This window comes from Thermobia domestica, chromosome 9, assembly GCF_964235325.1.
Source record: "Thermobia domestica chromosome 9, izTheDome1.hap1.1, whole genome shotgun sequence".
Lineage (NCBI taxonomy): Eukaryota > Metazoa > Arthropoda > Insecta > Zygentoma > Lepismatidae > Thermobia > Thermobia domestica.
The window spans coordinates 238,819,965-238,841,783 of NC_137462.1; the positions used below are offsets into that span (position 1 = coordinate 238,819,965).

Here is a 21,819-nt window from a genome sequence, read left to right on the forward strand (position 1 = left end):
CAGCCCTTGTAAACGCTGCTAGTCACCCTCATTTGTCACAGATTGAATAGGTAATAGTTCAAATACCTTTTTTATATTTTTCTTTTGTAGCGTAATAATAATAATAATAATAATAATAATAATAATAATAATAATAATAATAATAATAATAATAATTATTATTATTATTATTATTATTATTATTATTATTATTATTATTATTATTATTATTATTGTTATTATTATTATTATTATTATTATTATTATTATTATTATTATTATTATTATTATTATTATGTAGCTGCGGCCCTCCACTTTACTAGTAAAGACGGTTATGGCCCTCAGGATCAATATAATTGGACACCACTGTTCTAGAATATAATGAGATATACTCTAATTTGATTGTATTTAAGTATTAAATCAAAACTTTGTTCATAACAGCAAGAATACAGTTATAAAAATCGTAATATAACCTTATTATATTATCAGTTTATGAACAATTTCGTTTAATTGTTTCAAGTTGTGCCTTAATATAGTCTAGACTGTGGCTTTATTTAATCAAAAGTCGTTCAATAAGTCAAGCTATTGTATAGCGAATTATCTCTTAATTTTTTTTAAAAAATTGTTGCTTACTTCCTTAATAATTATTAACTGATATTGAAGGTGTCAGTATTCAGTATTGAAACCTATTTGGTCCCGTCATGATATATATAGGCCGATTGCCTGGATTTTTCTAATGGAAGAACTGTCAAATCTAAAATTAACCATAAAGACAAAAACTTATTGAGATAATTGTTATTAGAAATTAACGATTTACGATTGAGAGATTGTTCTTCTTCTTACTCGTTTAATGACATTTCTTGTAACTAACAATGTGTGTTTTGGATCAATTGTAATATATTTTGTATAACAATAAGAATATATTTTCTTACCTATTACCGAAAACTTTACTTAGGCTCATTAATTCATTCTGAAGATATTGGCAAGAGCAGTGGTTCTCAACCTTTCTTGACTGACGACACAGTTTACTGAAAGTTCAGAATATTGATATTTTTATATATAATAATAATAATATATTATAATAGTGAAAATAACTAGTTTTTATAATGACTCCATATAGAAACTGAGCATTATTGCTACTTCTGGAGGTGTTGACAGGTGAAGTCTCTGGACTTTAACTAATTGCAGACCTTGGGGGGAAATAATGATAACCCTGAAAATCGTGAAAAATGAGTGGAACACCCTATGCTGCTTGACGCCGGTGGATCTCTTATCCCTCAAAGAATTACCGAGTTCGATCAACAGATGACAGAAATATGGCCAATTCCTTACAGGTTTCTCCATAGTGTTCATTAAGTACCCAAACATTCAAAGCCTTGTATCTCAAAATCATGTCAGTGTGGGATATTCTGATCTTCCCCCGAGGTCTTCAATTTCTTCACAATTTTTAAATTCTAAAATTTCGCGACACACCTTAGCGGGACTATGACACACCAGTGTGTTGCGATACATCGTTGAGAACCTCTGTGCAAGAGTATATCCAGAGATGGGAAGGCACTTGCCTGGACTTAAGTTGTGTATCGCAATGTAATCATTTTAGCTTGATATAATAAATGAAATATAATTTTTATTTCGTTTAAAATTACAGCACGATCACGCACATGGAGGTCCATTCGAATTCAGTTATGCTGTGAAAGACGAACAATATGGTAACGATTACTTTCACAATGCCAAAAGTGATGGCCAAGTGGTTACAGGAGAATATCGAGTTCTTCTCCCAGATGGGCGCATTCAAGTTGTTCGATATGTTGCCGATTGGAAGACAGGATTCCATGCAGACGTATCGTATATTGGAGAGACAAAATACCCTGACAGTAATAATCCTCCATTTGTTGTGGTTCGGTCGACAAGGCAAGACTTATACACAGCGGAGTCAAGAAATAGAAACAGAAATATTAAAACACCGAGCAGAAGGCTGCAGCCTCCACGTTATGCTTACAGTGACAGAGTGTTTCGAAGAGGATGAAATATAAAGAATACTGGTTTGTATTACAAGACATTTAAAGCATATTGAACAGTAATGATCACGTAATGTGTTGTTGGAATTAAGCACATAAATGAAGTTGGCAAATATATTTCATGCTTCAAAAATGTTTGACAGATCTAAGTTGGCATGCCCAAATGAACGACTGAAGTTCATAAAATCGTAATATAGATTAATAGTCATTTTATTCTTGTAATAAATACATTGTATAATTTATATTAACGTTCCTAACGGAACGGTAAATACAAAGCTCTTATATTTAAACCGTAATGTTAGTCAGAATGTACCGTCATCAGTGGATTTCCAGTTCATTACAGAACTCCACAATCCTATTTTCGGTAAACAATTAATGAAAACATTTTATGCGATACTTATAGAACTTTATTAAGTGAACTAGTAGTTGCTTCCAATATATATATATATATTTAGTAAGTGTATTCAAGTGCTGACAATTGTGGTGGCCTGAACTACATGCTCAGATTTCTGCCCTGAAAGAAAATAACTGGGAGCAATTATTCAGAATTTTATAGATAGTGTATGACTTACTTACTAAACTTGGGATATTTTATATTGCCTTTCGTTAGTCATTAAGGTTTAAACAAATTAAGTTATGTGGAGCATTCTGCAGATCCAAATTTTACAATGTATATTAATTTTCTAATGCACTAATTGTAGGATAATATTAATATTTTACAATGTAACCTTTTAGAATTTGTTGCAAAATACTACAATCTAAACTAATCAGTATTATTAACAGTTAGTCTGCAAAGTATGAGTTCATTTTATTTTATTTTATTTCATCTAAAATCATGACTGGTTTAGATTAATGCAGGTTGTATGTACTAAAACGTTGCTATCTATATATATAAAAGAGAACGCACAAAATCCTTTGTCCGCTCATCACGCTAATACGGCTGAACCGATTTCTTTCATTTTTGGGGGGTTGTTAGGATTTGGACCCTAGATGGTTTTTATCATATCACTTTAATTTTCAATTAACAGTGTCTTGAGATAATTGACCAATCAGGTGTCCATACGTACAAAAAATCCTTTGTCCGCTCATCACGCTAATACGGCTGAACCGATTTCTTTCATTTTTGGGGGGTTGTTAGGATGTGGACCCTAGATGGTTTTTATCATATCACTTTAATTTTCAATTACCAGTGTCTTGAGATAATTGACCATTCAGGTGTCCATACGTACAAATCCTTTGTTATTAGTTCATCATAGGTATAAAAATAAACGTATTTATATGCAACCCGCATGACCCTGTGACTCGGCGGGTTAACATAACTGACAGGCGCTATAAATCACTTGAAAGCGAAAAAGTAAAAATTATCTAAGTAACAAAGTTTATTGCGTTCCGGGATGACCGCAGCGAAGCGGGGCGGGTTGGGGTGACCGCAGCGAAGCGGGGCGGGTTAACATAAATGACAGGCGATATAATGTTAACATTAGTGCAATCTTCTATGGTTTTTATCATATCACTTGAAAGCGAAAAAGTAAAAATTATCTAAGTAACAAAGTTTATTGCGTTCCGGGGTGACCGCAGCGAAGCGGGGTGAACGCTGCTAGTGTTGTATATATATAGAATATTGCGTATTTTAAAATGTTTTGTAAGATAGAAATATACGCTGTAAAACTAAGCTGTCTGAAAAAGCTTACTACAAGTTACACTTATAGTGTGTTAACATTTATAAATGCTTTCTAATCACTGCAAGAAATTTCGATATAATTTCCTTCATTTTATTATAACAATAAAATGATAAGTATTCCATTTTATGTTCAGGTGTCACTGATGTAGGAAACACGTAATTAACTATTTATACCGGAAAAAAAAAGACTAAACGGAACGAAACTTATCTGTTCCAAAGTTATTGGCAAAGGAACTGGAATGCAGTTATAAATTATTTTGCTATGCGATTATATAAGTTGCAACAAGATTTTAGACACGGATAAAGGAAACAGAGTATCTAAATCACATAAAAAGGTACTTCCATACCACATTTTAGAAATAAGTTTGCTACGTTATTCATATTTCAAATTCAAGAGAAAGGAGTTGACAATTTACACGTTCTAAGTCAATTTCTTGTATTTCTTTTAACATACTTTAATATTGTTTGTTACTTACGTAGATGAGAAGTTACTTCCTATGTGACAGCCGTAGATATTAATTTACATAAACTCGGTTCTTAAACTTTCAGTTGTAAACGTAAAAGTATTTTCTAAATCTTTATTAGATTATTTTAATAATTTCAACATTTAACTTGCATACAATATATGTCCAAAGCAGGCGAGCACCCAGAAATTTTTGATGGGAGGGGTCCAAGGTTTTTGGAGGTCCAACAATACAAGACACTATGTTGTAGTATCGAACGAATATTATTCGACAACTGAAAAAAATAAAAGCAATTTTTAAGTACTGACACTTATATTCTCACGAAAAATGATAAAATTAGATTATTTTAAATCAGAAAAGAAATAGTACAGAGGATGAGTAAGGTCAAATCTTTAGTCTATATCAAATATTTCTCTGCTAGACTATTATAGTTTTATTATGTATAAATGTATGTCTAGTTATCAGGGGAAGGGGGACGGACCCGGTGGACAACCCGTGGGTTTGCCCCTGGCTCACCGCAATATGAAATGTAGGGATGAAATGTTAGCACACTTCTTTCTGATTATTTAAAATTACTATTTACAACAGAGTCCTGCACTTATCTGTATAATAATTCATTTCATAATAACAGAAGGGATCTATATTGCATCTTGTGAATATATTTAAATACAATCTTACGTTTCATGTTGAGATGAAATTTAACTTCTGAAGCAATTCTTGCATACAAACTATATTCTCAGAAGACATTTTACAAAGTGAATTGCTTCTCGTGAGTAGCTTTTATAAATTTCGTAATTCCTTTAAATAAATAAAACAATTCATGGGAAACAACTTGCATAAAACAAGACACAACCTTCAACTCAAGCACTTTAAATACTCAGAAATACAAACAAATGCATTCACCGTATGCATATGGTATTGTATGATACGAAATTACTGCTGCATTTGATGCATTTCGAAGGCAGCAAGGCAATACGTATGCTATAAATTATGATGAAAATTTTTTAAAGACTTATCAATGTCTTAAACTATGATAATGTACAAGATAAATGGTCATACATACACATGCATACTCTTACTTTTTAATATCCTTGAAACATATTCGTAAAAATTCTCACAACTGAGTCACAATACTGAAAAAAGAAACACCAAAGGCCGCCACGCTCTGAATTTGGTCTTCTTCATTTCTCACTGACGAGAAAAACAAATGAGTTTCGTATTACGAAACGGCAGGAGAAAAAAAGAGAGGATTTCGTCAGAATGGGAGGACGAATTTCGTTTCTTTCACTTTTATGCATGTAACAGTTCCTCCACTTGAGTTGTTTAAAATCGTTTCCTTTCTTTCTTTTTCTTTATTTTCTTCCTTTGTAACCAATTGCTAAAATAAATCTGGTAATAAAACATTATGTGAAAGTGGCTCTTCATAAATGCATTTCCTGAATCCTCTTTGCGTGGGATGAGACCATAAAATAATATACAGAACGGACAACGCCTATAGTCGTGCAAAGTTAACGAGAACTATTGCTGAAACAGTGCTCTAATTTTCTTATGTGTGAACTCAAAACTTGAAAATACAAGGAAGTGAAGCTTGTACTAGTAATTTGCTATAAACAGACTGTATTGACTCGAGAGATTCCGTTTGTTTCATGTTTGATGAGCGGTGATTATGTTTGCTTTGTCCAAGTTTAATCTTCACGAACAGGATATAAGATATATTATATCTATTTCTGGGTAAACAAATTATTGCTAGGTAACAGGTAGCAATTTGAGTGAGTTTCCCTTTCGTAAGACAATCTGCTGTAAAATTAGCACAAGTGGTAAACTTATAATGGCACAGAAAAGTTTGATTATTTTAAACTTGTGTGATCAAAGACACTAAACAGTTTTATGGTTCTAAATAGTCATGTTTCAGAAAGAAGGAAACAAGTAGTGTTTATGGCGTAATTTATATTTAACTCTTGGACTATCGAGGGGGGGGATTCTTTGTGTCCACCTCAGTACACTTTTTGTAATTATTCTCCTAATCATATCTTGAAAATGGTAAGAAAATATGTTATTGCTCAACATGTTTAGCTAAAGCGTATACCTTAGCTATGTGTTTCACAAAATGTACTATTTTACGTTGATGGAAACAATGTACCCCCGTTGGTAGGAGATGTGACTGCCATTTAGAAGTGTCACTTCTAGATCTCAGCATAATAAATATCTGTTAGTCTTATTGTGTACTATTGACTTCAGTCCCTGTAGATTTTTGTGAGAGTTTCTTGTTTGTTTCTTTCGCGATATGTATTTAATCATAACAGCTGGACACAAACTGACCCGCCTCCCTTGGTAGTCCGCGATACAAAAAATACCTAGGTAGTGCAATGGATCCAAATCTATAGTATTAAGTTACGTAAAAAATATGATTTGTATTTTGTTCACACATTGCTAAAATTTTAAAAGTTTTATTATTATTTTTATTGTTTCTGTTTCATTATTGTTTATTATGTTTTAACAAAATGAAAATTTTAATTGTCGTATACTTAAGAAACTTTCATATAAATATAGTTGGTATGAAATTAGTATTTTTAAAGTATACTATATACTTGGACGAATGACTAGACCCTCATAATTAAAGATTTCCTCTGCGCTACCCACATACGAACTTTAGTGAATAACTGGAAGGAAACAAGAGCATAATAAAATTTAGAAAATAAGCCAAATGTTTCTCCTAAACGCTATTAAATGTGCTAACAGATGTTCTAGGTGTTTTTCTATAAATTTGGGGATGCAGATAAAGACGTCACTATTGTTTACAACTTAATATTCTCTACTGTATGAAAGGTCTTACTAGTTCATTTAGCATCGTTTTGTAGGTATTCAGTGTTCTACGTTTTCCAAGTTGTATGTATTATTGTTGGTAAAGAGTTATTTGGAAACGTAAGACTTATTAGAAGAAAAGAACTTTAGTAATTTCTTTTTTCACTTTTGAAAAAAAATGATTGTTCACAAAAGTAATTAAATTCGTATTGCTAGTATTTAGTGTTCTAAATTTGAAGTAAATTTAAATTGGCTAATGTGATTTTCTAATAATTTTGTCATAAATTAAGAACTGCCAACTTATACGTTGGTTCTTCATTTTTTTTATTAAAACAGTTTAAGAAATTTAAAAACTATGTTCCTCTGTAGATATTCCTAAATGATAAAGAAGTACCGTATTTAGAATACTCTGATGCTCTACACTACAGTGACATAGTGACTAATACGAGTGCATTGTTTGTGATTGATCCTAATTTCAATCAATTAGATGGGAATACACATGAAATTGATTCGATATGGAATTGTAAGCTCAGGTTTTATACACCGTGGTCGTTGAAAACTGAATGTAAAACTCAATAGTTCACTCATTTTAGATTTTTAAAAGATGAAAATCTTTGCTCGTTATAGAAAATTTTGGTCTTTCTAATCGGAAACTATACTCTTAGATTGGCAGAATAATAAGAATAAACAAAAATAAATATTCAATTTTCTTTCTTCTCTGTAAACGTATAATACCACTTGAAGTTCCGTGGGTAGTGTTTGTTATATAATTAAGATATTTATTTAACTTGGAACTACTTAGGTACAGATTATATATTGTATTATTTAAATATTGGATAAAACACACTTTCCTAGCCCATTAGTGCACGATGTTTCCTAGAGGCTATTTTTGTGTCCAGTTTGTCTTTTTGGTCTAAGATTATACTTTGAACATATTTATCGGATACTACTTGAAATCTTGGTTATAATGGATGGAAGGGACCACCCAACAAATCGGATCACATGCTCAAGGAACAATTGAAATAATATATGTTACCAATAATTTTATAATAAAGAATACTACATTCTTCATACAACATTAACACATGGTTACTTAACAGTTTTAGTTCTTAACAACAAACTGACATATCTTTACCAGTTTGTCTTATAAACCTAAAGTTACCAGATTTTCGAGAAAAATGGCATTCTTTCACGACGGTTAAAGGATTGGGCAACGATGTTATGTTCTTAAAAGTTGTGGACTTGTGGCTACAATGCATTTAAACGTAATAAACCCAACATACGATTTTTCGGATCAATTGCAGTAATGGGTTAAAATAACTCATTATAATATAGCAAAATATTTGAAATACATATTGCTATTGATAATACGTTCTTACACGTTTAATGTGTAATCAATTGTATCGAGTAAGAAGTGTAGAAACCTATCCTGAAAATCTTTATTTTAATAAGATTCGTTTATTAATTAAAGCTTGTAGCGTCGTTATGACATATAGTGGAAGATGTAGCTTTTATTACAATATAAGGAAACTAAAGATAAAAAAGTACTACGTAAGCGATGGAAATATTTATTTCCGTTAAGAGTTACTCTAAGTTTCTACTAGATAACAAATTCGATATTTTGTTTCAAAATGGTATTACAATTTCCTAAATAAGTTTCTTTTTAAAATTTCTTTCCCTCTCATTTTATTGAAACTATTGTTAGTTGTTTCTCCCTGTTAATAATACTAAACAAACAAAAACAATATCTATGAAATATCATACTACAATTTGATACAGAGGAAAATATTGATATTGCTCTGTAATTAAAATAACTTCTAAATGCAGTCCATGTTTACTTATCGCGTACATCTCTAGACATAAAAAAATACGATATTAAATAAGAAAATATACATTTGTCTCTTATCTACAAGGAGATTCTATTAGTTAGTACAAATTAATGCAAGAAAAAGACAAGATATTTAATACAAAAGAACACATTTTATACTAAATTGTGAGCTGAATTACTAATTTCTTTGACAGAATGTATGATATTATATCTAAACGATACTATTAAGTATCATTTAAATTTGTGTAGAAGAGAAAGTTTAGACTATTTTATTAAGTACTAAAATGATAACTTTTGTCATTGAAGTAATATTATCATAAATCAATGAAATACATTGAGCAATAAACTTACTATTATGTATTGCCTCATGTATAGAATCTTGAGTACTTTAACAAGAATTTACCAACAAACAACATGTTGTATAATTATACGTTATAACACTTAAACATCATGTTTTTAACATATAAATGTGTTGTTTGTTACCACAATCAATTCTTTTTTTTTAATGTTCTGATAGTACTACACTTATATGTTCATCGTAGACTAGGATAAGACAATATTTATGTTCATAATTGTCTTGAAATATTCCTAATTGTGAACTTTGTTGTCTATAAATATTTTTATAACTAGTATGTTTAAATGTGCATTCGCCAATTAACGAATATCAATTATTTTTGTATGAATGCAAAAACTATTAACGTATTACTTATCGTATATATTTAGAAGTTTTAACGTATTAGTTGCTTGTGAGTTATCACATGTTTGAATGGTGCGTGTACTCTTAAGTTACAGCTGTGAATATGTGTGTTTGCAAACATATGATGTATGTGTCTATTGTGTGTATCTCCGTAGATGCTTCATAGTTGCTATATAGTGTATCTAATAATAAAAAATTCACTGAGTCATATATAATTAGTAATGCAGTTAAGTGTATAGTAGTTAGCTTTTTATACATAAATTATTCCAGATAATATGCATCACTAACATAATGTTTCGCTGAATATTATTATTGACATGTATTTACACCAATTATTTTTATGTGAAACATTACATCTGAATCAACGACAAATATAATTTTAATTTTATTTTCTAAGCGTATTTGTGTTTTAATTGCGAAAATATAATGTTAATTTATAATGTCAATTTTTTGCGACTTTTAAATTACATATTAAATGAATTTTACTGTGTTTGCTTTCTTTCCATTTTCCGATTTTTGTCACAATAGTACAAAATTACAAGATGATATTAACGTCTTACAATGTTTGACTGCAATGAAAATTTTCCGAAATAAAATACGAATGTAACGATTACAGATCACTGCAGCAAAAGGTACCCTATCGATCGAGCTGAAGGAGACAGAAGGAGAGTAGTAAGTGTCAGGTCACTATTAAAGGTAAGTTACGGGAATGGTTAATAAATAGCAAAAGAACATAAATATGGAAGTCCTGCAGACATTTCCTTTTGGTACAATTTTGAAGCAATTACATGGGTGTAAGGTATAACTATAACCTCTGGGAATTGAAATGAAGGGACATAAATATAATCAAAAACAGCCCATATAGTGTCGAATCAATAGTTTTCTGAATTGCTGAGATGAATAGTGATACCCGCGACACCATACTTTGGGATTACGACAACCTTAGGACCATTAGGAGGGTGGGAGGGGTGACTTGTAAAGTTAGTCGAAAATGACTGATATTAGCGTTGAATCCACCTTTTTCGGAGTCAATAAGATGAATATTGACATTCTTAATATCATTTAGATCCAAGATCAACTACTATCGTCATGGAGGTAAGAAGGAATGAAAAGTGAAATGTTCAAAATGTGCAACATTAGTGCCGAATCCATAGTTTTCAGGACATCTAAGCTGATTGATGACAGTCCTAATTACATTTAATTCAAAGTTTAAGCAAGAACGGACGAGTCAGGTGATCCAGGTTGCCTCCCCAAACTACACTGAGCTCGACTCCCTAATAACTTTATTTACCAAACCCCCAAATAACTAGAAAGTGGATTGACAATGTAAAACTTTCTCTCGACGACAGACAGCGATCGCTGATTGTTACAGTACGACTATTCGCAAATCCCAAGATAATACGTTACCGAAAGTTGTCGTTGGGCTCGGTGGCAAGGAGACGCCTCTGTAAATATATTTGTTTGTCTCTAGTTCGAAGGCTTGAAAACATCATATTCCAACCAAGGATCTTATTGAAACATTCCGAAATGTTCAAATGTCGTGAAAGGTTTTACGACATATTCACAGATACTGTTGGTGACTTGAAATTAAATTAAATGAAATGAAATCTTTAAGTTTTACGTTCCAAGTTATGGTGGCTAGGCTAAAGGAGAAAGTGATGATGAAAATGAACGAAATGGTGGAATGAAAAAAGTGGGAGAAAACGGAAGAACCCCGAGTAAACCTACGCTCCCGGTGTTTGACTACCACAAAGCTCACTTGGTGCGATCTGGGATGTAACCAAGGACCTGTTGGTGACTTGACTGGCTCCATCTCCAGACTTGGGGGATCAGAAATTGAATCTTCTGATTCTGAGTATAATAGCAGCAAGCACGATACCAGTTTCAAAAAAAAAAAAAAAAAAAAAAAAAACTGACAGAAGTGAGACTATTTGTAATTTTGACTCTCCAGACAAATCTTCATCTTAAAAACTTCCCTCATAACTACTATTACATTATATCAAGTTGACCGTGAGTTCAAGTTCGTGAATACAGAGATGATGATAGCGCTTCGTGACTACATTCTAAGTCTATTCAATTTGAAAATTCTCCTGGAGATATTGATATAGTGACTTCTTTTCTTTGCATGATTGGATGACTATTGACACATTCACTGGAAACTCAGTTGTGACTGCTTTGTTTACATGTTAGAAGCGACATCCTCAGTCAACTTTTGTGCTTACATTCGTGTATCTACATCCCAGGATTACTTAACACAGATTGAGATTATCAAACTCATGACCGAAAACTTAGCTATAATTTCATACTCCATTCTTACTGTGAGGACCGGATGCAAGGTTATTGGAACTTAGTCACCAGCGACAAATGAATGAATACAATAAGTTGTAATGACTCAGAAAAAAGTCATTATCATCCTACAAAAATTGTGATTGCTTTCCATAATTTCCTGAGGAATTACCGCAAAAGAATAAATATGCTAACGTGTGTTTAAACTGATTTTCGACAACTCCAACTCCGTCACAAAGTTACAATCATGACTATGGTGTTTATGTGATGTTCTGTAAATTTATATCAAAAACTGACTGATTACAAGAGTCCGGTCATGGTTGAAGACATGCCTAAACTTTGTGCTTTGCTAGCTTATGAAATAGCATCTGTAAACTATTTCTCAATATCTAAGCTTAATGGATTAATTTGCTTTGAATAACGTTCTTATTATCACGCAGATGCTCTTCAGTAAAAGCTAACTTTTCATATAACTCCTTGGAAATCTGAAATTTACATCATAAATGTTGATTTGTTGTCTAATTGTTCCTAAATTTACTTCTGGTTTTCTTAAGTTCGTGTCCCACTTTCCTGTCATTGTGCTCAGGAACTATGTAATAAAATGAGAACGTTATGAGTGTATCAGTAAGGACTTGAGTTATAAAAATGCAATCGAATCTCAGTAGGCGGAACACGTTCTAGTCACGTGTTCCTCAATTGCAGTTTAAAATCCTGTATATTTTCAAGACGGCGAGTTTCTGATCCAAAATCTTATAAGGGCACGATGGCTCAGTAGTACAATGATCACTTCTAAATTTGGGAATATTTGGTACAATTTCAGGCCTTTTAATGATGTGGCATTGTATCGGTTGGCATTCTCGAGTTTGTCTCGTTTCTTCCTACGTTATCATTTCACAAAATCTTTAAAATAATTTGCTTTGTTTATTTATTCGTTTCGTTTACCTAAAGAGCATAGATGTTTAGTTAAAGATTTTAAAGACAGAAAGATGCAAAGATGCAACATCACAATTCATTTTCCTGCATAATGTTTTCTGTTAGGTAACTTCTTGAAAATTCTAGCTATTTAATGAGATGATGTGTGTCATATTGTAAACAGTAAAAAGATACGTTTAAGATTTTATTGAGGTTTGACAACATTTTGAGAAATGTCATGTAAAATTCAAGTGACAAAGGAAGACAGACCTAAGTTTTCTGAATGAATTTAAACCAGTAAACATAGTTCCATAAATCTCCCATTCTTGCTTGATCATTTGCCACAAACCGCATGAAAATCGGACTTCAGCTAGAAATTCTAGATCGAAATGAAATCCGTGAGTTTTAAAAGAATCACTCCGAATAAGAAAAAAAAAAAGAGTACAAATGCAGGGTAAGGTTAAGTCTCTGTACTACACCAATAATTTCTCTGCGAAACAAGTATAGTTTTATTTAAAAAGTATACAAATATATGTTTAGTTACAAAATTGCTTTTTTGGAGTAGTTCAAACCTGTTGGATCCCTCCACGTGGGTGCGCCCCTGACACTATGTAGTATTGATAGAATAACATGCAAAAAGAGGTATCAGCTTTAGTTATTAACTGTTGTTAAATATTCAGATGACTCTAAGGGACAATATACCTAAGTATCCTTAACTCACTTAGTGTCAAGTCCCGTAACTAGAATTTCAGTAATTAATTAAAATTGATTGAAAAAAAATAGTAATAGAAATGTCCGTTCTTAACACAGTTAGAAGAAGATTTAATAAATGTAAAATCAGAAATTTCTTGAATTAATCACCTCTCACCCTCCCAAAGTAAAATTCTCAAAAATTAAAAAAAAACTAAGAATAAGTAAGTAAAGAAGTGCAGTGGTCACGGAACGATTAGCATTATTTCCTACACAGAAAAGATTATTGGGCACATACTGAACAGGTGACTGAAACGTAAAAAAATAAATAAATAAATGTTGGAGGAAGATCAATTTAGATTTCGGAAAGAAAAGGGCACCAGAGGTGCTATTGGTTCAGGACTGTTTTGTTTAAAACAAATTATTAAAACTTGTTTTGAACAATTAATTTTGTCTAAACCAAATTTTATATACGTTTTAAACATTTTATTTTAAACAAATGTATTTTTTAAGACTTGTTTTAACATATATTTATTTTTAATTTATTTTTTATAAAAATAATCTGCCAGAAAGAGGATTTACGATTTAGATTTCTGAGCTTTCGGCATCTAAGGCCATTCAGCCCTTCACGCTCTGAAGGATGACGACCCTCGGCGAGCACACAATCCGGAGAAAGGGAACGAAGAAAGGATGAGGGAAGGAACGAAGCGACCTGGGACCTATAAGTTAGGTACCACCCCGGCATTTGCCTGGTGTGAATGAGGAAAACCCAGGAAAACCTAATTCAGGATGGCTGTACTGAAAAAGCGTATTACACTTTTTCGACCGAGTGACCCCACCGGGAATCGAACCCGGGACCGCTCGTACCGAAGGCGAGAGCGTTAGCGACTACGCTATGCCAGAAATAGAAAATTACTAAAAAGTGGTCCCCGTTCAGAAGGCTATTCTCTTTGCGTTTGAATGTTTTGGTTTCTCGTGGCTACAGCAGGTTAATGTGTTGATCTACAATTTATTTTGTTTCTTTCTTACTCTTATTTTTAACGTTTATTCTGTTGTTTAAATACTTCTCAGTTAACTTGCGAAAAAGTGTCGTAATCGAAGGTTGGCCTACTTGTAGAACTGATATTAAAAAATAAATAAAAGAATTATCATGGAAACAAGTTTTTGTGTTGTATTCAGAAAACAAACAAAGGGTTCTTTACTATTACTGAATTGCGCTTCTGAAATCAAAATATCAGGTACGTTGTCTATCTTATGTATCTCATAAATCAATATCATTCATGAACTCCCGATCTTAACACATCTTATAACTTTAATCGTATTTCATACATTTGTAATCTTCCGCATAATCATGAATTATAATATCAATCTATTTTCCAAACTGTATCTTCATACTGTCTGCTCTTATAATTATATAATCTATATCTTCATAACCTATACCTTAATCATCATACTTATTGTCACAGTTTATCTCTAATCACAAGGCAACAATTTGTGTCTTATTAGTGAGAAAGTTTTACCATTTTCATATCCTAACACGTTTAACATGAGTTTTACGGGATAAAAAAGATATATTATTTGGAGCAAATTTATTAAAGTAACTCAAACTCCATCAGATAAGAAAACGACCGTACGAGCTCGTTGTAAAACAGAAAGAAATACTTGGCGTAGTTCAAAGAATGAAGAATCATTATGAGAAATGCAATGCTGTGAAAAAACTGGAAACCCAAACAGATGGTAGAAGTGTTGATTTGAAAATTGCTTCTAATGATTCTAACGTCAGTAATGTTGTTGAGATATAAGAAGTAATTTTGTATCACCAAATTCTTTTTCATTATATTGTGGAAATTTTATTCCGTCCCTCTCCCCGACCTTCGTTCTAAATTTTCTTAAAAACTTTATACCCTGGAATAGCGTGTATGAAGGGACCAGGCGAGAAAGTGCAATGTATGACAGTCACCCGCGGAACAAATGTTGAACGTCAGTGAGGCTTTTGGAACAACTTTATCTACATTTGTTCGTCTTTGTATGTATCCACTACGCTACAGGGTACAATTTTCGGTCTTTTAACATTTAGTTTTGAGGTAGAGGCACAAGACATCTGCAATTTGCTGTATAAATTTTTAGTGCGATCCAACGTAAACTTTCAAAATTGGTGGTTCGGATTCCACTTTAAACAATAAGCCTTGTCTCATATATTTGTGCTACTGATGCAAAACTGTAATCAATCAAACTAAACAAACTAATTTTATGGGTTTCGAACGAACTTGAGTTGCAGGATAAATTTGGCTTCAACTTAGTTTTTCTTAAATATTTTTATATATGGGGCGTTCAGAGCACAAGAGATTAAAGTCCATTTTCAGAAAGGTTCAGTTTTGCTCAGCGTAGTACCTTCGTAGCCAAGAGCACCAAATGAGTGTAACAAAAACCATGTGAAAGGTTGTAGGCTAGAGTTTCATAGGACAACTGCTAGACAAGGGCATTGATGGAATAGGGGAACAGGAGGGCTAATTTCCCCCTCCTTGCACATATATTTAATATATTAGCATCATATTGTGTACGTTGCAGCGTGAGAATGATTTACAAGTCAAGCTCCGAATGCCATAGTCAATGACGCACAATTACGTTAAATAAATACAGGGTGTATCGAAAAGAATACACCGAGCGGAAAACGTCATATCTTCGCAACTACGAATTTGAAATGAAATAAAGAAAAACTACGTGACAAGATGCAATCTGGAGTTTTATATGATTGCCGCTAGAGAGGGGCGTCCGTTTAGAGACCACCCGCCCCTACCCTAAACTTCAGATTTTGGGGACAGTAATGCAGATTTAGAAACCTTTTGCTGAGGTTTCTAACAGTCCAAAGTCCAACAGAAAAACAATTGAAGTCTTTAAATCAAATAAATATGGATTTTGATCAGTTATAATCCATTTCCATTGGCCGTAAGGAGCTACAGGCCTACGTTGCTCTCTTGTATATTTTTTGACCCAAAGATTCCAAAAGTTGCTACTTTCGAGTTTCGGGCCTGTTTAAAATTCTGGAAATTGGGCCTAAGCGACATTTAAGTTTTGATAATCTGTATTTGCTCCTTATTTATTCGGTGGAAGGATCTCAAACTTGTTCTGTTGGACTTTGCTTATCAAAAGGTTTCCATAACTGCCTTGCTGACCACAAAATCTGAAATTCAGGGTGGGGGTAGAGGCGGCTGCTTTTCAGCCTCATTGACGCCCCTGTCTAGCGGCTGTCATATGAAACTACCCCACGCCCTTTGGCGAGGTTTTAGTTACATTTATTTCGGATTCTTGTCTGTGAAGATAAATTTTGAAATAGAATTCGTTTACTGAGTATACCTAAACCTTATTAAAAATGTACGTGGATCCATTGTGCTCTCAATGCCCTAAATATTACTTTTCTTCAATAAATTATTGACTTAAATATTCTAAAGTTAGCACAACATGAAGTGTGTTTCAAACATTACGTTTGAAAAAATTATTATTTTAAAATAATTTTGTTAGCATCAGTGTTTTAGTGATTTGCACCTAAAATCTCACCCGAATCCACGAAAAGCGAGCTTAGCCCCTAAGGGCATAATTAGGAAATTTTCAGAAGCAGTTACTCCGAAATGACTTGTTTTAGGGCTAAAATAACCGCAGAAGCATATTTATGGTAAAATTATATCCTTAAAACATGTAACATGACTCCCTTTGCATTTGATATTTCGAACACCAATCAAAGATGGCTGCCATGATGCTTGATAGTACCATCTGATATGTCACACCACTCCCAAGCTTCATCATTCTCTCTCAACTCGTTCTCAACGCACAAGAATGTAGAGGATTTTTGTTTCACCATGTATGTTGATAGTTTGTGTAAAATCTCCATAGTAGGTAGATTTTACAATCTACCTAAAAAGTTTATTACAACCAAGAAAGTATTTATGAGAGTAGTTGGCAAGAGGGTGTAAAAAAGGGGGGTCGTGATATGAAATAAGTTGAGAATTACTACACTGAGAAAAGTTCGTTCTCCGGACAGCGGTATATTGTACAAATGTACGGTATCCTCTTGCTTACTACAGAAAACAGTATGGAGCATACGCTATCCGTATGGTACATAGGCACTGCCCTTAGGTATTACACCATGCCGTTGTAAAATGTCCGACATCTAACAGTTTTCCGTAAATCACATGCATATACTTATGTTACATTCCTCAGCTATATGTTATATACGTCTATTTGTATGTGAGATCCTGACAGCCTATATTGTTTCATACGATAAGTATGTACAGATGGAACACTTACACAGAAAATACAGAACATTTTCTTACAAAACTATGGTAACTATAATATAACTCGTGATATCAATATATTTACGAAATAGATTACATTTCGTTGCTAGTTAAGTCGAACATTGAAAGATTTTACAACAGCTTTGAATATTTTTATTCTTTTAATTCATTATAAACACATGGTGAATTAACATTTTACTTCTAGCTACAAGTGGCTACTTTATTGTTTGAAGCAAAACACGAAAAAGTTGACTCCATCGGGAATCGAACCCGGAACCTTTGGCACGTGAGTCACAGCTTTTTTATTTATTGTAAAGAGTTTATAGTCATTGCATTGGGCTGTTATTCAGTCGATACAAAACAAGTTGGTTAAAATATAGATAGCAATTCACAGTAAAGAAAAGTACATACTAATTTATGAAGCTAAGACAACCAAAAAATTGGCAAAATGTTTTCGTTTATATTGCACAGAAAGTTTCTGCAAATGGTGTCGAAGATAAGACGAATACACATCGACATGATACGGTCGATGTGTAGTAAAGAGTATATGCAGCGAGCCAAATTACACTTATTTTTTGCATTAGGAAAATAATGAAAATCAGGATAGATAACAATATTGGTAGCCGTTATGTAGTGTGGAGACGAGCAACAAATCTTACTTATAAGTACGCTAAAATTTTGCCAGAAATTTTGAATCTCTGTACAAAATTGTAAGCGATGCTCGAGAGTATTTTAATTATGGCAGTGAAAACATATATTGTGATCCACTATTCCTAAGTTAAAGAGTCGCTCTAGCGTTTCGTATTTGTTGTTTACGATGAAATACTATAGCGATTTCTGTTGAGTAGTTAAGAAAGGAGCGTTAATATTTCGCATTATAATGCCAGTGAAGTTGTGGCTCTTTCAATCGTCATATTGCGAGGTTTATGTCGTATTAGAAGACCACGTATTTTGTGTGCTAGTATATCATAATTGAAAGTAATGGTTTGTTTGATGTTATTGAAAAATTCAATACCCAGAATTTTGACGGAATTAACAGCCGTGTAGTACGCATTGTATTGATTCTGGTACTTTGGATGAATACAGAGGAGCTTTGTTTTTTGTTTATTTAATCTTGCTCCTGAAATAACCACTCCGGACAAAAAAATTGTCATCCCCCTTGGTACTTACGTTAATACCGTGTGGTGCCGCCCCTGGCCTTGATAGCCGCCTGGATGCGGTCGGGAAGGGAGTGCACAAGGGTCAACGAGGCTGTCACATCCAGCTGAACCCACTCACGGAGGATAAGATCACGCAATTCCACCAAACGTCGGGGATGCTGATGTCAACGTTTCACCCGCTGTTCCAATTGGTCCCACAGATCTCAATTGGGTTGAGGTCCGGCAATTTTGCGGGCCATTCGAGGTGTGGTAGGGTACCTGAGTGTTCCTCAAACCAGTCACATATGGGTCCAGCTCTGTGAACCCTACTGTTGTCGTCTTGAAAAATTGGTGTGTCTATAGCAAAGTCATCGCGAAGAAAGTGACTGAAGGGTAACACCTGTTCGTCCAGGATGTTCAAATAAACATGCTGGTTCATGTTCGTGGACACCTCAATGATTGGGCCAACCCCATAGTACGAAAAACACCCCCAGAACATGACAGACCCACCTCCGGCCTGCACCTGACCTTCCACAGCCTCCGAGCGAAATGCTTCATGTGGCTGTCGGTGGACACGACGCCGGGCGTCATTCGAATACAGGCAAAATCGAGATTCGTTAGACCATATGACACGGCGCCAGTCTGCTACTGTCCATATTTGATGATTATTGGCCCACTGCAGACGAGCAAATTTATGTGCATGTCTGAGCAGTGGCCTTTTGCGAGGTACCCGAATCCATATGTTCATTGCATGCAGTTCCCGTCGCAATGTTCTCTCGCTGACAGGTTTGACTGGGCCTGCATTCACGGACTGCAGTAATTCCTGGCGGGTTTGGAAGCGATTTCGATTCACAAGCCTGGCAACTCGTCTTCGGGCCCGATCTGTGAGGATCTTTTTCCGACCACAGTTCTGGCGTCGTGTTTCAGGGCCACGTATGTTACACCTCTGCTTGTAGACACGTTGAACAGTACGCCGCGAAACACTAACAAATCGGGCAACTTCCATCACTGTGTGGCCATGGGCACGGCCAAACACGATTGTCCCTTATTGCCACTTTGACATGTCCGCGCCCTTCCCCATCTTGAAGCACACACACCGCTTCGATCGGTTCTGTGTCACTCCACAATAATGCCCTCTGATCGCCTCGATGCAGTGTAGGCACGTTTGACCATGTGATTTCACCAATACGCCATCTGTACCTGTTTGCCGACGCATCCTTGCTCTCGCGTGGGGGTGACTATTTTTTTGGTCCGGGGTACTTACTTTGATACGCGTCTAAAAGACTCTGAATATCATCGAGAGTGGAAATACTGTTCACATAGAAGTGTACATCATCTAAGCAGCTCGCGACTGAAATAGAAGAGTGGTAAATTTTGATGCCATTGAGTTTGGTCTGCGCCGCGTATATTAGAGGTGCGATTGAGAGACTAAATAGAATACTGGACATGGTGTCACCTTGAAGAATTCCAGTACACAAAGGTATAACGGAGCTTAAAACACCATTAATTTTTAATTTCGTAATTCTGTTGTGACACGCTCCCTGAAGCATGGACAGAGAAGTGCCATTAAATCCAAATTTCTGTAGGACTTTAAAGAGATAGTCGTGTGATACCCTGTCAAAAGCTTGTGAAAAATCAGTGGATAGATAGGCCACAGGAGTGAGGGCGGCAGTCTCATGATAGGTTATAAAATCCCTTACGTTAGCTGAAGCTTCATAAGTAACGCATGGCGTCCATGGCCGTATAGACAGGAACTAAGTAACTCCCCCTATAATGGTTCATACGAAGATCTAGACATCAGGTTAAGATTTTTAAATCTGCACTTAAAAGACTGCTCGAGCGATAATTATCAATACACGTACAGTTAAGCTTTTTAGGTTTTAAAACAGTAATACCCATAGAGAGAGATTCTCCTAAAGTAAAATTTTCTCGATATTCATTGAAGAGATCCGTGAGAAAGAGGAGAAGAATATCAATGAAACTAAGATAAAATTCTAAAGAAAGAGAGTCAATTCCAGTAGATTTGTCACGTTTTCCTAATCTAATGGATGTCGCAAATTCATTGATAGTAAAGGGACTGTTTAGATACTCTTGAGCATTAATATATAAGATTGAAGGGATAAAGTCTAAAAGAGATTCATCCGCATTCGTTATCTGAGGTGCTGAATACAGTTGTTTATAATGGTGAACAAATTGGGGAAGTACCTGCAAACCTTCATAAATTTGGCCATCATTGCCCTTAATGGATGAGATAAACTTGTTTTTCTTTTTGAATTTATACAATGCTAGAATGTTCCGTGTTATCGGCCGGGAAAATTTTGCTGCCGACAAGAAAAAACGCATTCATTGTTTATGCAGTGACAGTAGATGGTCTTTGACTTCTTGTATTTGAGGCCTGACCAGACGGCCTCGCAATTGTTCTTGCATGTATTCTTCGAGTAGGCGCGAGTAATAGTCGTATTGAGTATTATATGCCTGGTTCCTTTGGATAAAATATTGCTTACTTATGGATCCAAATCTAGGTTTATCTCGCTTGTCCCAAAAATACATAAGTTTGCCCTTAACTGATACAAGATCCTTCATTCCTCTCGAATTAAATGCTGATATTCAGGGTCCTCAAGTATAGAAATGTTAAAATAACAAAGAGGAATACTTCTCAAAACTTTTGACACTGGTAGTACTATTCTCATAATAAGAGCATAATGATCGCTAAAACAGACAGGTTCGAGGGTAACATCTCGTACTTGTGGACTAGTGAGAGACTTATGTAAAAACGATCCAAGCGACTGGATGATTTTGATGTACGAAATGAGTGACCTGGGTCAGTGGGTCTAAAATGACGCCACACAGCAACTAGATTATATGTGTCTACTATTCGCTGGAGTTCAGGAGAGAAGTTAAAGTTCGGAGTCTAGTCAATAGGCTTCAAAACGGAATTATAATTTCCACCTAATATACAAGGGTTGGTACCATTAAATAAAGCCTGTACAAGATCAGTATTGAAGAAATCCTGTCTCTCTCGCCTTCTGTGAGA

At 34.3% G+C, this 21,819-nt stretch overlaps 1 protein-coding gene across 1 annotated transcript in view; it reads left to right on the top strand.

The window, feature by feature from the left end:
• The window catches only part of LOC145660630 (uncharacterized), a 47,911-nt gene extending 37,967 nt beyond the window's left edge, over positions 1-9,944 (top strand). The window contains exon 3 of the mRNA XM_081725911.1: positions 1,628-9,944. Within this exon, the coding sequence (XP_081582037.1) occupies positions 1,628-2,005 (378 nt within the window). The 3' untranslated portion in view covers positions 2,006-9,944. The remainder of the gene's footprint in view (positions 1-1,627) is intronic.
• Positions 9,945-21,819: the final 11,875 nt, after the last annotated feature.